This window comes from Charadrius vociferus, unplaced genomic scaffold (assembly GCF_000708025.1).
Source record: "Charadrius vociferus isolate BGI_N301 unplaced genomic scaffold, ASM70802v2 scaffold676, whole genome shotgun sequence".
Lineage (NCBI taxonomy): Eukaryota > Metazoa > Chordata > Aves > Charadriiformes > Charadriidae > Charadrius > Charadrius vociferus.
In genome coordinates this window covers 385,253-401,793 of record NW_009648661.1, presented here as the reverse complement: position 1 = coordinate 401,793, position 16,541 = coordinate 385,253, and the positions used below count along the sequence as shown (strand labels likewise).

At 44.9% G+C, this 16,541-nt stretch overlaps 1 protein-coding gene across 1 annotated transcript in view; it reads left to right on the top strand.

The window, feature by feature from the left end:
• Positions 1-16,541, top strand: part of STBD1 (starch binding domain 1) — a 17,854-nt gene continuing 1,313 nt past the window's right edge. The window contains exon 1 of the mRNA XM_009886492.1: positions 1-97. Coding sequence (XP_009884794.1) covers positions 1-97 — 97 coding nt within the window. The remainder of the gene's footprint in view (positions 98-16,541) is intronic.

Sequence of the window (16,541 nt, the reverse complement as noted above, 5' to 3'; positions counted from 1 at the left end):
ATGTCGGGTTCTGCGGGAGAGCAGCACAGCAAAATGGATGCATTTTGCCAGCAGGATGCCTTCGGAAATACAAAGTTGCGAGGGGAGCGGAGGGCACGTAAATCGGATAACATTGAGTTGTTAGGGTCTGGAGAAACCCAACTGAAGGAGAACAGTCATGGAGTCTGCCACAGAAAGCTGCTGTCTCTTGTTCTGCCCCATCAGCCACATACACTGCTGGGCTACCCTAGATGTGTCTCATGACGCAACGGGCAAGCTTCATGCTCCCAGGGGAATAGTTCAGGGCCTCTCCTGATGATTTCCCTGTGGTAAAATGATTTGAGAACCTTTTTTAAAAACTAAACCATGGGTGAAATAGTCCTGTCCCATGCACTGGGAAGATCTTTAAGAAATAGAAAAAGTCATTACTTACTGAAGTCATCGATGCCGCTTTTTCAGTTTGTGTACCACTTGGCTCCTTGGAGTCCACATAAGGAAGGAAAAGGCTTGTCAAGGAAGGAATTAGGAAATCATACAGCACAGTATCAGCCAAATCAGAACAGATCCCAGAAATCCTTCATCCTATTCCTGCAATTTAGTAACTATTAGACCATTAGTGAATGTTTTATGTTGGCCCCTACAGAGGGGTGGAAAACAGCAGATAGGAGGGGTAGGATATTTTTCGTTGTCTCTTTGTGTGCATCCATGTCACTTCATGGATCTCTGGTCTTCGCCGTCCAAGATAGGAATCAGGCTCGTCCTTACTTCAGACTTCAGTGCTATAATCAGCTGTCACTGTTGACAGACCTGTTCACACCAGGTCTAACTGGATCCAAATCTCGCATTGCTTCCTTTAGGAGATGTGACCTGAAGGCAAACAGAGACGTGAAACAGCCTTTCCAGAAGCGAGTGTAGATTCATCTCCACAGTGAGAATGCAATTGTAACTAGAAAAGTGTTTTACTTAATAAATACCAGTTTCTGTCTTATCTAAAATTTTGCTAGACTCGTTCACTCATCTCCTTCTGCTGCGTAATGTTTGCAGTCTGCTTTCATCTATGTATCTGTGGCGCTCTGTTGACTTCCACCTCCATCACCATGTTTCTGAATCCTACCTGTATTTTCCTCTGGAATATACGGCAGAAGAAATTCAGAAGGAAATATTACAGGGACTGACATCTTCTAGTTATCAAGAACGGTGCTTTTATGAAGGTGGGGCATCCCTCTCTTTTGCATACTGTCAGGAATTTAACCCCTGGCTGCCGTTTAACTCAGCCCAGCTCGTCAACAGAACATAAAACATATTACAGGTAACTTGCAGGTCCTTAACATTTCAAGTTTCCTGAGAGCTCACCACAGAGAGCCTCTGCTGGCTGGCTGGGCCAAGGAGGACAGCAGAAGCAGCTTTACATGCAGTACACTCCCAGTCTTAGAGGAGCAGCTCTTAGGAAACACCCAAGTGCGTCAGTAATCCACAAGGAAAATGTTTTCGGAGACTTTGCTCTTCTGCTTTTCACATGCAGCTAATACACATGCTTGTCATCAATGACTTTACACATACTACGTATGTTTCTAGTGCTATAGGCATAATTAATAAAATAATAATCTAATTATAAGATACTGATTTCAGCTGAGAGTTGAGAAATTTCTGAAAGGTTTGTAAGTGGGTAGCGATCAAATTTCACTGTACTCAAGCTTTAATTTATTCTTCCCACACAGTACAAATTAACTGCTGGCAGGAAAGTAGCTCACTATAGGGCAGAGGAACCCTGCAATTACTAGGTTCAACAGCGACCTCGGAAAGGTCCGTGAACGAAGTTACTGTTTGTGTAACAGCAGCCTTTGCTCTTGGTTTAGCTTCGTAGGGATGCACACGAAGTAAATGCATCAGACAGGCCAGGCTGGGATTTGCATTTAGAACGCTGTTTGACTTCTAGATTTGGGACAAGGACTTTTTAAGAGACGAGAGGTTTGTCTACAGCACTTGTTTTTGCTTCTGAGGAACTTCATACTTTCAAGTGTTATGAGAACAGCAGCAAAAATGTTCTTCCTTCTGAAATTTGGTCCTGCTTGACTCTCCTGTTTTTGACACTCTCCAGCTAAATAACCGCAGTCCCCATGAATTGTAAGCCACGCACACACACACACCTCTACACGTGTGTCGTAATTGTGATACAGATCATGTAATACATTTTAAAATTACACATACGCAACCATATTCCTCATAATCTGAGCTATACCAAAATTAGCAAGTGCAGCGACTCACGCCCATCAGCTACTTCTGGTTTGGTTTGCTGCTTCCCTGACTCATCAGCATGCTTCTGCATGACTCAGAGGTGGCAAACTGTGCCACCTGCGTAGGAGGACAGAGCATTGCTTCAGGCCACCTTTTCCTCACTGTTCTCTTCACCCAGATTTCTCTCCTCACTCAACTCCGCTCTCTTCCAAACTTCACCTTGAACCTAAACAGCCCCCGTCCTCTTCTCGCCACCGCGTCAAGCACCGGTCCACACTAAGTGCTCTTTACTCAGGTGCACCACTGCTGCAAAGCAATGCTTGAGCCCTCGCTGCTGAGCTGGGGCGCTCTCAAGCTGAACGCGGCCGAGGAGCCGTGCTAGGGGATGGGGGATGGAGGAAATACGTTGTGAGGTGGGGTAATGTCACTAGTGGCTGTGTAAGGTGGGCTGTGACTTGCACTAAGCTGTGAAACAGAGATCTTGCCAGGAAAGGAAGGATAGGAAGCTGCGGGGCACGCAGTGGAATGTATGGGAGACTCTGGCATGTGGCACTGTCTGGATAACCTCAGCAGCTAACACGTTTGCCGAGGACCTGGCTTGCAGTGCCAAGCCCATCTAATCACTACATCTCCTGCTGTCCAAGCTTTATGACCTGAAATCAAGTTATAGCTGCTAGACTGCATATTCCTCCAATGCAGATTGCAACACTCACCAACCAGGCGCTTGATCTTACACTCTTGCGCATTAAGTCCTGCTCTCCACCCGCTTTCTTCCCTGAGGACACCTCAGGTCATGGGAGGAGCTGTTACAGGATAGACAGCTAGAGCCCAGGGAGACTGACAGAACTTTTCCAAGCCCTCAGTTTTCTATACAGTCCCGAAGCAGCTCCAGGACCAACCAGGTTTGCTTGTTTTGTTGCTGATAAGCACTGCAAACAGCCCGGGACTACTGGGAACACCCTCCGCATGCCAAGGGACAAGCACAAGTGCAGCAGCACCCAAGGAGGAACCGAGAGCACAGCTGAGGTGCCCATGCTGTTCACAGCAGTAGAGCAAAGGAGAACCTGGCTGTACTGACACGGGAAGAGGCCATAATTCAGCTCAGCTTTCTTATCTGCAAGAGCAACGAAGGCAATGTGTCACCTGGCAGGGGTCCTGGTAGACCTAGCGAGCGTGGGGACAGGCAAGAGGAGCGTGTGTGGCACGCGTCCCAAGGACAGGGCAGAGAAAACAGAGAGAGCTTGGGGATGAGCTACGTGACGGAGAGCCTCTCTTGGCCCTGCAGGTGGTTCTGGATGCAGTCTCCTAGTGACACAGCGTCCCCAAGCTCTGCCTTTCTGCTGCGGGCAGCTGGGCAGGGAGGTCTGGTGAGGACCTTGTGCTCCTTCATTCACCTGTCTCTCCTTCTGGCATGTTCACTCTTCCTTCCTGAAGCTCCAGCTGCAGTAGACCCGCACCCGTCAGAGACAGCAGGGTTTGGACCTGAGTTTTTCCCTCTTAAATGTATTCATGGGAAAACAGGCAAATCACTTTTCTCTGCCCCTTGCTTGTACCCTAGTCCCTCGCCTGGCTTCTGAATGGCAGCATCTAGCACAGCTCCTTTCTCCCACCCTGAGATCTTGGAGCCCGAGTGGTCCTGCACGTTCGGTCCTCAGCTTTGACACCAGCCAGAGAACTCCCCTCCCATGTGCCTGTTTCACACAGGGCAAACAGTGGAGTTAAACTGTCACAGCACAGGCCAGATGTGGTGAGCCTTTTATTCTTGCTTTCTTAAGACAAGCAGAGTAAGTTTTAAAAGACACTTCTTTATAAAGTGAGTACTTCCTGCACTAACTGGACGGTTTTGGTTTCAGGTACAAGGAAAAGCTGTCATCGAGATGCTTGCCAGCACGCAGCACCAAACAGAGGTTCTCAGATTTGCTTAATGGCCACGGCTGGCAGTTCTTAAAAAGAGGTCTGGATGATTTCAGAAACGGCTTCCCTCCTCCGCGTGAGAACATCGTCATCCGTAGCCCATAGGGGCTTTCCCCCTTCCTGCTACGGAGTAGATCCCACCTGGCTCAACAAAAGGCACGGAAAACATCTGCTAAACCCAACTGCAAGCTCAGGTCAAAGCAAGAAGCCAGAGAGGATTTAACGAAGGAGATAGACCGTCACCTAAGCCGCCGCCCTCAGTTATTTCACTCTCAGTTGAAAGACAGCATTATTTCCAGAGATAAAGACAATATAGTTGTTACTGTTTTTCCTTGAAGTGAGCATGCGTCCAGCACTTGAAATGCAAAACCAGTCCAGGATTGTGTTCCCTCTTGCCTTATAACCCCCCTGCCCCTCATTCTTACTTACAAACAGAAAGCCAACAAAGCCTGAATCACCATAAAAATATATATCTCTGATCTTATTGCAGGGAAAGCTATAAGGAACTGTCAGGTTTCTGAGGCACCTTGCTAACACGGTCAGATTAGTCGCCCAGGTCAGTTACTGAACCAGTCCCACACTTTCCCATCAACGTAAGACACTGGGGAGCAGAGGCTTTACCCTCCAGCCTTGAAAACATCTCGTGATAACCCTGAACACGCCAGAAATAGTAAAGAATCTCTCATTCAAACAGAATAAATGGTGGTCGTGGACTTTTTCCTACGTTATGACACATACGGCTCCTAAACAAGTCAGGATTACAGTCTGCAACTGTCAGTGGGCCCCTGACCCAAGCCCTCTGATTTGACAGGAGCTTTGTACATCGAGAGTGCCAAAGTGCAAAGCAAATCACAAGTCAATTTATTCTGCACCGCTGCCAAGCGCATCTGTTTACTTCGGCGTTTGCTGGCGGGAAGGGAGGGGACAGAGAGAGAGACCTGTTATGTTTATTTGCTTCATTTTGCATTCAGCCTGACTGTGCACAGTTTCAACAATCCATACCCAGTTTTAAGTGAACTGTACGACAGAGGGCACATTTAAAATTAGCAAACCAATGGCCCACATTTCTCTGACCTGTGAGTCATATTCCACATGAATGCCACTCCGACATTACAAAGGTGAAGGATGCTCCACTGGAATATGATAGGATGGGCTCTGGGGAAGCAGATTTGAAATGCGCTGTTGCCACATCCACGCTCAGCACTCCACATCATTCTTATTTTGAAGTGAAAGACAAACTTTCCCTGTACTTCTGAGGGATCAGGTGACTCAGTACTTTTGACAATCCCATTGCAATGCTCTAGGAGTCTATATTTTTTTCTTTTCTTAGCCTGTGCTCAACTTATTGATCTGAAAGAATTCAAGAGCAGATTCTGGACCTTAAAATGTACACTGCTGCATTAAAATCTAGATGCACACTACCTCTACATACAATTTTACTGACTAGAAATGGAGGTCTTGCATAGTAAGCAAGGGATTTTTACAGTCTCTGCTAACTGCGTTCGACTGTGCCTGTGCATGTGAGCGAGACCGCAGACCTACAATCAGCGTCTGCTTTGTTTTGAGCCCGTCTTATGTCACAGGCTGGGATCTTCCCTTATTCCTGGAATAAACATAGGTATTGAAGGCTGCAATCAGATGATTTTGCTAGCCCGCATTACATTATTATTTAGTCAGGCCATCAACTAACTCTAATTAAAATTCTGAATTCTACGTATCTTTTAGCAGGCGGCATCAGTGGAGCGAGAGCAGCACAGCTGACCTCTCTGGAGTCTGAGCGTGCACAGATCCTGCAGTCTCAGTCCTTAAGTCCGCAGCACTGATTGGCACAGATGAGGAAAGAGACCAAACTGGCTCACATCGGGAGTCTCTTCCTGATTCCCAATGCCTATTGCACTTATGTGCACACTTGGTAGACCAGAAACAAGGCCAGAACGAGTCATTCTCAGCCCCTAGCCCTCCTCCCAGCTAGTTGGTGGCAGCCGTTAGTAAACAAGTGCTTTATATGTCAGCCTTGATACAAATAGCTCGTGTCTACCAGCTTATACAATGAGGCTGTGTGTGTGACAGCCCTCGGCTCCTGTCCCGGCGCAGGGCAACACTAGCTAAAGGCATGATAGGCACCAGCTTCCCTGGAAACGTGCCGGGCAGCGGAGGTCTTAAGTGACCAGTGCAGGAAAAGGATGGAGGAAACGATGTTCAAAGAGCCCAGACCGGGGAGTTAAACCTCTACCAGGGTTATGCCTATGGCATCTCCTTCCCGTGGTTCCTTTAGGATCTGTGCACACGCACAGGTCTGGAACACACTGTCCCCTTCAGCGGATGTAGTCCATCTCCCAGCCCCACTCGAGGAGGTGCAGAGACATGCTGCAGAAGGTCAGTGGCTCAGAATCACTGCCTCTCAGTCCGCCTACTGAACGCAAAGCTTTGGCACCACGATGTGACGAGCACCCGCGCTTAGCAGGATTTTATTCTAGTACAGTAAACAAAGTTCACCAACTGTTTGGATGGGCAGGTCGCCAACCTCCCGCTAGGAGTACAACTGTCCACAGCTGCTGAAGGCAATGCTGCATTCCATTATTTGCACCATTTTTTCAACACACAAGTGGCACTGAGAAGAAAACATCGCAGGGGAAAGGGAGGGCAAATGCTGCCCAAGAACCTGGACACTGCCTGTCCACTTCCACCTTCCTCAGGAAGGCAAACGACCCAGCACGCTTTCTGGGCCCACGCATCTTGCAGAATCCAGCTCATCTGTCCCCATGCCTTGTCAGACGCTGGGCAGCAGCCCCAGTGCAATGTTGCACTTGGTTGTGCCTGCCGGCCTCAATTTTGAGCATTTAATATCTTGTGGCCAAAAGCAGTGCTGGTCCCTAGGATGGGAACCAATAAGCTAGACCTTCAGCACAGTCTGCGATACCTTGTACAGGTTAGCTGTACTCCTTGACGCCGCAGTCAAGGCAAAGCAGGGAATACTTCAGGGAAGCAAAAAAATTCACCCCCCTAGTTGGTTCTAGCATGTGACTTGGGTCTCAGGATGGAGTCACTGCATCAAGTTCTGGCTTGTTAAGCACAGATTACTACCTCATGTCTTGCCTTTTCCTCTAATACGACTGGGTGGGAAAGGACTTTATGCTTTCTCCTGTCATCAGACCAAAGCAGCACATGACTAAGTGACCATTAACATCCTCCTTCAAACATTTAAGTCGGGAAAGAGGAACTTGCGGGATCAGTTTCAGAATAGGGCGTGCAGATTTGATGTCAGCAAAACTGTATTTCAAGGCCCACAGAACATTCCTGCTGCTGCCTTATTTATACCCCTGCCCTCTTGTTACAGGGAGGAGAAATACATGACATCAGTCAAGAAACCCCCATGCAACTCTGTGACACCAGATCTGTAATCAAGCCTGGTTGGGTTGTGAAGTTAAACACACTACCACCAGAGCTGATAGACCATTTGGGAGAATCCTTTCCCAAGAGAGTTGTAGAGTCCTTGTCTGGGAAGCAGCGAGGCAACACAGAAAAAAAAAAGGAAAATTCAGGTAATCGAGAGCTTCATTTTGAATTTGATCATGTGATTTATAAAAGAATCTAATTGCTTGCAGCTTTCAGGAAAGCATCATCTAAACAAAGGGGGCACGAACACCTGTATTCAGAAATTCTTTAAAAGTTTGGCCTAAGTCACCTGCTGAAGATTAAGAGTATCTAACTTCCTGAGAACGAAATACTTGCACTCAGCGATACATGAAGAAGCGTAAAAGAATACATACAGCCAGGCTGGGGGGGAGAAAAGTGCTCGTCCAAAGAAAGCAAGCTCACCTGGAGCCCTCTGTGACTTATTTCTGTTCCACTCCTCTCTACATGTCCTCGGCTCACGTGATACTTCATTTAGACAAACTTCAGACAAAGCTTAACAAAATTTGTCCTAAGAAAGGCAGATTGTTATGCCTGCCACTGAATCCAAGGGAATGTTTAGGATGGTGTAAAAGCCATATTTCTATGAGCCTGCTGATGACACCGGTGACGTGGCTCTAAAGCCTCCTTCAATTATGACAAAAGGCTTCATTTCACAGTAAATAAACATCACAGCTAGGCTAAGAGAATACACATGGCATGTTCCAGCTGAAAAAATATTCCATTTGCCTGCAAAGCTTGCAAACACGGGTAACGTGCTGTAAGAAAGAGCGTAAAATGATACCAAACTCTACAGCAGCTCCCTGCGGAGTGTCCTTTCAGAAGCTGTTCTTTCCCAGGAGCTAAAACCACATTTCTGGTATTTTCTCAGAATCAACTGTTTTCTATCTCCAGCTTAGAAGATAATACCTGTCAGCTACAAACACAGAGGTCCTTTTTTTTTTTAACACAACACTGAAGCTTGTATTTGTTTTTTCAGTGCTCTTCAGACTGTGGACTTTGATAAATTTCTCTATTAAAAGTTGTTTCAAAATAAAGATTTGGATGTCTTCTATGCTGCATTTTTCTATGAGCCTGAAAACGTAAAGAATCTACATGGAAGTCAAAGCATAATGTCTCCAGGATGTCAGACAACCACGAGAGTCTAGCAGCAAGAGTTTGCTGGAACATTTTATTTATCATTCAATTTCTAAGAGCTACTGGGGCACCACAACTTCAGTGAACTCTGAGATGACTTTGAGACACTTGACGTTGCACAGAATTTAGCCAAATATATTGCATGATGTTTTATGCTTTGGGGTCTCTGCTGCTCCCCATCACTGGCAAAATAACATAATATAAAGGAATAATGTCATATTATTGTTTCAGCCTATTCCCGTACAGTATACCGACCCTGCTACTCTGCTGCATGCAAAATTTCCACTAAACAACAAAGGCATTTCTCATTATCTCCAAAGAGTGCAGAGATTAAAATATTGTGCACAGGGAAACAGTTAATTGAGCAAGATCTATGGATCCGCAGCTCTGATCCCTTTCTACAGGGCTCCAAGAGGAGATTTTTACTGGTTCAGTGTTTCTTTTTCTGTGCCTTGCAGTGTCTTGTATTTTCTCCCTCCTCCTTCAAATCCTTAGAAGGGATCTGACTCTAACCTAGGAGGAAGGTAAAAAGCATCAGGCAACAATCACAAAATGGCATATGAAATGCAACTGTACCACCTACAGAAAAGGAGAGTGGAGAACAACAAAACAGAAAGCATGACCTTCAAAGAGAGTGATGACTAATAAACCGGAAAAAAAACCCTGGCAAATAACGGCTCATGGGAAACAAATCTACGAGGAAAAGGGATTTAGGGAAAGGTGTAATTTCTTGATATTACTGGCACATTACCCAAGTCAGATAAAGCACAGGAAATGCAGTAAGAGACTAGCCTGGGCAAGCAATAAGTTCTACCTCAAATCCAAGAAGGAATTCCAAGTCGGATTACTATGGGTAAGTAGGAAAGAACAGCATCAGGCCTGTTAGATGTTTTGAGTCAGCTAAGTGATTATCAAATGCATTATAATACGGAAAAATAGTAGAACAAACTCAGAATCACAAGCTGTTTCCCTGAAAATTCATAGAAAACCTGCGTACTTCCAAAGAATCTATTCAATTTGCAGATGACGCCCAGTTAGAAAACAGTACAAAGATGACGAAGGGCTTCAAATGGATTCAAAATGATCCTGACATGTTGGAAAAAACCTGGAAAATAAGAGAGTGAAAAAAACAGAGCTGGATGACTTCTCCCAAGCAGAACTTCTCAGCTGCACAAATACCGAATGAGGAACAACTGGCCAGGCGGGAGTTCAGCAAGGGAACGACACAGGGATTTTAGTAGATCGTAAATGTCAGCAACGTCCTGGATGTGCAAAAAAAAAAAAAAAAAGAAGCATTTTATGATGAGAACAAAGACAAACATGAGATAACCCTCTGTACTTCTCAGTCTGGGTAAGACCACCCCTAGAGGTGACGTCTGTGTCCAGGTTTGGTTACTGTTCTTTAAGAAAGATGTAAACTCAAAAGAAAACGGGGAAAGCTACAGAAATGATTACACACCTATGACCAACATGCCAAGATGGAGTAATACAGATAAGAGATAACTGAGGACATGCATAAAAAGCTCCAATTAAGTACAAAGGTGATAAAAAGAAACTGGAAATACTTTGCTTCCCATGTTTCTTTGGGACGAGGTAAGGGAACTCAGGGGAACCAGACAGGCATAGGTTAAAAACTATCAATGATTTTCTAACAGAAAGGACAGTTAAATAATGAAATACATCATCCTGAAGGCTCTGGTTTATGCCTCTTTCAAGATCAGCTGACACATTCGTCGGCAGGTTGATATTGTCTTATGTCAGAAGGGTGAAACAGACCAGCACTTCTTGATTGTTAAGATAATAAGTTTTTTAGAAGAGAATCCACAGACCCTCTTGTGTTTTACAATTACTTTGGTGGCTATGAAGAAAACAGCTCCTAAGATATAGCTAAGCTTTACTGTCTTGCAGTACTTTGATTTTACTATTAGAATTAAAAACATACGAATTTGTAACTGGCTGCAGTTGAAAACCTGTGCCCGCTGACAGGCAAAAATACACATGCCATCCATGTGGGTGTTGGAGGGGAGGAGGTTAAAAACAAATGCATTTATGGACGACCTCCAGGCCACCAGCAGCCTGCAGACACCAGCCCTAAACTGGACTCCTGAGGCCCCTTTCAGCCTATTGCCTTTGATTCTTTGGACACAAGGAAAGGCTCTGATGATGCCTGGCTTCCCTTCACCATGACTGTAAGCCACACAGACACACAGGCTGATTCATTGGAAGAAACAACTTTTCCCCCCTCTTCACTGGCTGCCTTCCAGATTTTAACCGCTGATAATGTAAAGCAGGTCCGGATCTGGGATATCCTTATTATTAAGCACTCTGAAGGCCAGTTCTGAGAACAGCACTCCCACCAGTTCTAATCTGCCTGCTTCTCTGCTCTCCCTACATTCTTCAGCGTCTTACTGCAGAAAGCAACTTCTTGGTGAGCAATCTAGGACAGAAGGTATGGAAAACATTGCTCTTCAAAAGCCGATAGCAAGTATGAAAACCATCTCCTCTCTGACTGGAAACGAAGAGCTTTTCCTGTCGGACATACTCCCCATGTGCCACCTGCTGGCTCCTGTGAAATGTTGCACAGAGAAGTGCGTCCGGGGTTCAGAGCCGAGATACTCGCAATTAATGTGGGAAAGGGACGGTACATAAAGACAGGCAGGGTTACAGTTTCTTCTCAGAGTGTGATGCAGGTCCAACATATATGAATACTTTGCCCTTCCCATTTTTCTACCTGGTTGCGTGGGGACCCAACGCAGAAAGTGTCAAGCTACTGCCAAGAAAACCTCTGTGGCAGCAGAGCCTTGAATTTTAGATTTTAACCTGGCTTCTAGGGAAAGCTACTTTACACTAAGGTTTGTGAGCTATGAGTAAGATACCTACGAGATGACGTTGTTCCTTTTCCCATCTCCTATTAGCTCTGCCTTTGGGCACATCTTCTCACTGGGGACAACAAGAAGAGATGAACAAAAGACCTTACTTCTGTACGTGCTTCTACAGCTCCATCTGTGCTCCTCCCTTCTCAGTATATCCCCTGTTGCCTTCCTCCACTCTCCTGCGCATCCTTTTTTACTACAGAGGTATATTCCCAAGCAAATCTGACCATTTCCAGTTAAACTGTCTACTCCTTTGGTTGCAAAGAAAAAACAAGTCAATAGCAAATGGCTGGGTTAGAAAACTTAACAAGAATAGCGGCCAGGACAGAAGTCTTCTGCCTAGTATTCTTCACACTGAAACAATCAGTGGTGCTGAACATGACTATACTTTACCGGGGTAAAGGGGTAACTACCAAAGCACACTTGTGCAACAGTAGTACTTGGTATCTGCTCTATCAATAGGAAATATGATTAAGAGAGTTACTACAGATTTATTCTATGTTTTCCAGTAATCACACCAGCCCACAGTTGTTAAGAGTAGATATGGTGGCTGGTACTTTGACCCTAGAACACGGAAAAAGCAAAATGTGGGTGAACCTTTAATGGATCTGAAAGAAACAGGCAATAGCGTTCACCGTTTTACGACACCACCCGTTAAGAAGGCACCATAAGCACTATGTACCGCTGACACTGAGCTCAGCGAGTTAATGACTACAGGGCACGCAGGTCATGGGAACATGCCTGGCACCACTTGCAGCGAGAGGCATCATGTCTCTTACTATTCACCCGACCGGTGACAACGACTGCTTGGTTTTGAACTGCGTGACAGTGAGAATCCACAGTGCAAGGCCCAGCAATGAGCAAACACCGACAGCTCTTATTATCAGAGAGCTGCTACCTGCTTCCAACATCACCCGTGACCTGTTGTCCTTTTCTTCCTAAACAGAGCTTCACAAAAGCACCACTGGTTTTTTTTTCACACATGGTTTCCTTATCCTCAGGAAGAGCTCTCTGCATACCTCCATAAAGCTTCCCCTGCCAAACTCTCATTCTCAAGTTGGCTGTGGAACTTCCAGATGGCTGGATAGTACTGCCGCAGGGATCAACAGGGCTCCTTAACTTATATTTCTTTTGTAATTGTTCATGTTTCCATTTTGTTCTATTATAAAAGTAAAACTGGAAGAAGTACTGTACATACACAAGGCCTGTTTAAGAGCAGTACTCTCCGACATCCCTAATACAGCAGGTCTGGATACCACGGGATCAGACACCACCCAGGCTCAAAAATGCTCCCTAAATAGCATCCGCTACAGCCACCGTCAGTGCCAGAATGGTGAGACAGATGCACCACGGGTCTGATTCAGCAGGGCATTTCCCACTCGCTTTTAAGCTACAGCCGAGATTCCCTGTCACCACACTAGATGGCACAGCTTACAGAATAAAATTCAGAAAGTTCATTCGAGAGAGTGCACGTGGGCCAGGACTTCCTCATAACAGCTGTGGCTGTGGAGTTGTTTGCAGAATTGTAATAGCAAATATCCACCCTACTGTTTTGCTTTCTGAAACGTGAAAAGGTGGCAGGGTTGAGGCTCCTGATCTTAGGCCGGTCAGCTGGCTGGGAATTCTGCAAAGTCACATGTAGCTTTTCAAAATATGGTCCAGCAACTGCTATCACCTTTCCTGAATAAACAATGGTGCAATGAAGCCTCAGTGTTCACAGAACACCAACTTCCAGACGAATGCCACATCAGAAATGATTGCAGGAACAAACTAAAATCTTGAATTAATTAGAAACAGAATTGGTAGCGTCCCTGAGACTTTGAGAAACTGTTTCCTTGCCCCTTTATTGTACTGTTGCTTTGTTTGTTTCCAATGAAAGCTTTAAAAAAATACAAGACACATTTTGGAGCATTGCTGTTAATCTGCTTTGGAGATTCTGTTAGGAGGCATAGGTCTCCATGTTCTACGGGTTGTGAGCATTTCAAGAATTCCTAGAGAGGAAGGGCTACCGAAAAGCAGGGGTAAGTTACCGTCTGCAATGATCTCTGCATTTGCTTCGGAACAAGAACTTCAGTCCTCAGCATCCTATGAGCTCTTGGGCCGTCACTTTTCTCACTTCTCTCCTGTCCAGCGTCTCTGCTTCTAGCACTTGATAAGCGACCAGTGACTCAGGAATTTCAGCTTTAGTATTCGCCAAGAACCGTTTTAAAAAAAGGAAAATAGAAAGTAAATTATAGACATCCTAAGAGGGGTTCCAAAGCACAAATTCATGACCGAACCATCTAAAACTAGTTACGTCCAGCATATATCCACATTGGTCTGCCTGTCCTTTAGCCACCCATTCCTGTTTTCTCCCCTCTATTGGCAAAAGTATCTGTGTGGATGAAAAGAAACATTTTTTTTTAATTTTCTGTGTTATTTTTCAGCTGGATCAGTTACCTAATCTGACCCACTTCAATGGTCCCATGAAAGCAAAGGCTTGCACAAAACAGGCACAGGGGAGCCGAAGTGTCGGACAGCTTTTCTGCAACAGCGTGGACTTCTGCTGTACTAAAGTGCAATCCTACCAGGAGGTTTGCAAATTATAACGCCTTTTCAGGTCCTGCAACCCACATGCAGCCACCGCAAGCAAATGATCATTGATAAAGCCGAACCCCTTGCTCACAAAAACCTCCCTCACCTCTGAACCGTGTCTGTTCCACAGCAGATTACAAGGATGGCCCTGATTTAGGAGATCGCAGCACTCAAAGTGCATTTGCATCAGTAGATGCTGATGGCACCTGGAAGCGACTGGGCACAAACAGCATGTGCCCTCTGGGAACTACGTAGGACCTGCATGAAAATCTGGGATCTGGGTTACATAACTGTCCTTCCCTGCCCGGCTGTGCAGCAAGCTTGTCTGTGGTGGCACCTGGGTCCTTTGTGACGCCCTCTTTTTGTAATCATTCAAATGCTTTACTAGTAACAACAATTAGTCTCTGAGCACTCAGCAATCTGTGTGCTTTGCTTTCATTTCTTCTGCAGATACTGGGTGAAAAAGAGTCTGGCAACAGCAGACTTGTATGAGCATGGAAGACGAATAAAACCAGAGGAGACCTTTGCTCTGTTCTTGCTCATTAAAGCAGCACCCTGCCTTTCATCACGTGCATTTTTGTGTCTTCAAAATAAACTGTTCCTTAAGGATTTCTGTCATAGTCACTTCTAAGATGTGTTAGTTTGGTGAAAAGGTGGCTTAGGTCTCTTCCTAAGCTGTTTCATCAAATATATTTAAGAAAAGAAATACCGGGGCTAGCAGCTCCAAACGCTATCTCTTCATCTGTGCTGAGGGCTGGCAGAAGGATATTCTTTTAGCATAACGATACAATAATGAATGATTTTTGTCTGCTGCGCTTCAGGGAGATGACTAGGAATTTTAAATTGCAGTACACACATACTACCTAAAGAACAGTAGTATGTCGGTGCCCTAACTGACAATCCCGGCTGAGCAAGGTGGTGTACAAATACAGAGCACGGGACTGTCTCCGTTTTGAGGGCTAGAAATAAGGAATAGGAGTAAACTGCAAAAATATCATCTATTATGCAAAGAGTTTCAGTTGTTAACACAACTCATTGCAGTCAAGTGTCTGTTTTATATTGCAAGGCTAAGCTGCACCTTGAAGCATCGACAGTGGTAGAAGAGAGTGCACCCAAAGCCACACTGACTGAGAAAGTGCCCAGGCAGGTCCTAGCTTCTCAGCTCTTTTCTTTCGCTGTATTATTGAGCAGAAGATCTGAGCAGTACATGTTTAGCACATGCCTGAACGCATCCCACACATCAAAGTACGAAAATAGATATTTTTACTTAAACACAAGCTCAGCACTTTGTTGGAGGAGGGCTTCCGAGAAGCTGGCTTAGCTACTGGGGTAAGCAAAGCAAGGAAAAATATTTAGATTATGAATTCTGTGTATTCGCACAGGCCACCATACACCATACCAGTCAGGGAACTTCACCGCAAAGACTGCACACTTGTGCTTCTATAAATTCGTATGACATTTACTGTCCTGTTAAGCTGAGGCAGCACTGCTCTAAGTGACACTGAAAGATTAAGAAGTTTACACACTGGAAATAGACTTATTGGGACATCCACTTAGCCATTCTCTTTTCTAATGAGATAGTGGATAAAGTCTCATCAGCGGGCTTTTGAAATCAAGTAATGACAATACCTGTGTTCAGAGAAAGAGACTGGATTTTAAAAAGACAGCAGTGAAAAAACCTGAATGGAACTGCCTCCCCTCACTCCTCCTCTGGTGTTAATCCTTGGTGTTGTCTAAACTGATAATCATTTTCACAGTATGCCACTCCAGAATTACCAATTCAAATACAAAGTTACAATTTGCATTTACTAAATTTCTTTGGTTTCTAGTAAGATTTATCTGTATAACCTTTTAATTTCGAAGCAGAATTTTACATCATCACTTCAAGAGGAAAATTGGGCTGTTAAATGAAGGTAAATTAAAATATACATCAAATACGCTCTGCACTAATGGACTCTGAAGTCCTGAGCATAATACGGAAGACAGGAGAGCAGGACAATGTTAAGAAATCCAATTGTAGTCATTAGAGTATGATGCAGAAGTTACAAAATCAACAGTAAATTCATCTCACTCCTGAGGGATACCAGAGAAAGCCTGATTTTCATCAATACAAGCATTAGAAGTACAAGCAAATCAGTCATTCTCAGCATGCTCTGTTAGAGCATGTAAATCTAAGCCCACCGGTACTGCTAGAATTAAACTTCATAAATCTCTGCAGCTCCAATGCTTGCTTTCCTACAAATAGGAAAGAAACAAGCATTCAGCCCTCAACTTCTGCACGTCGTCTCCCTTCACTTTTGCATTATCTGTGGCTTAAACCACTTGCAGCGCGGCTACCTTGCGCAGAGCGTCTAGCTGAAGAGTCAAAATGAGGAAAGAAAAGAGGAAAAAAAGGGAGAAACGGCAAAAAAGGGG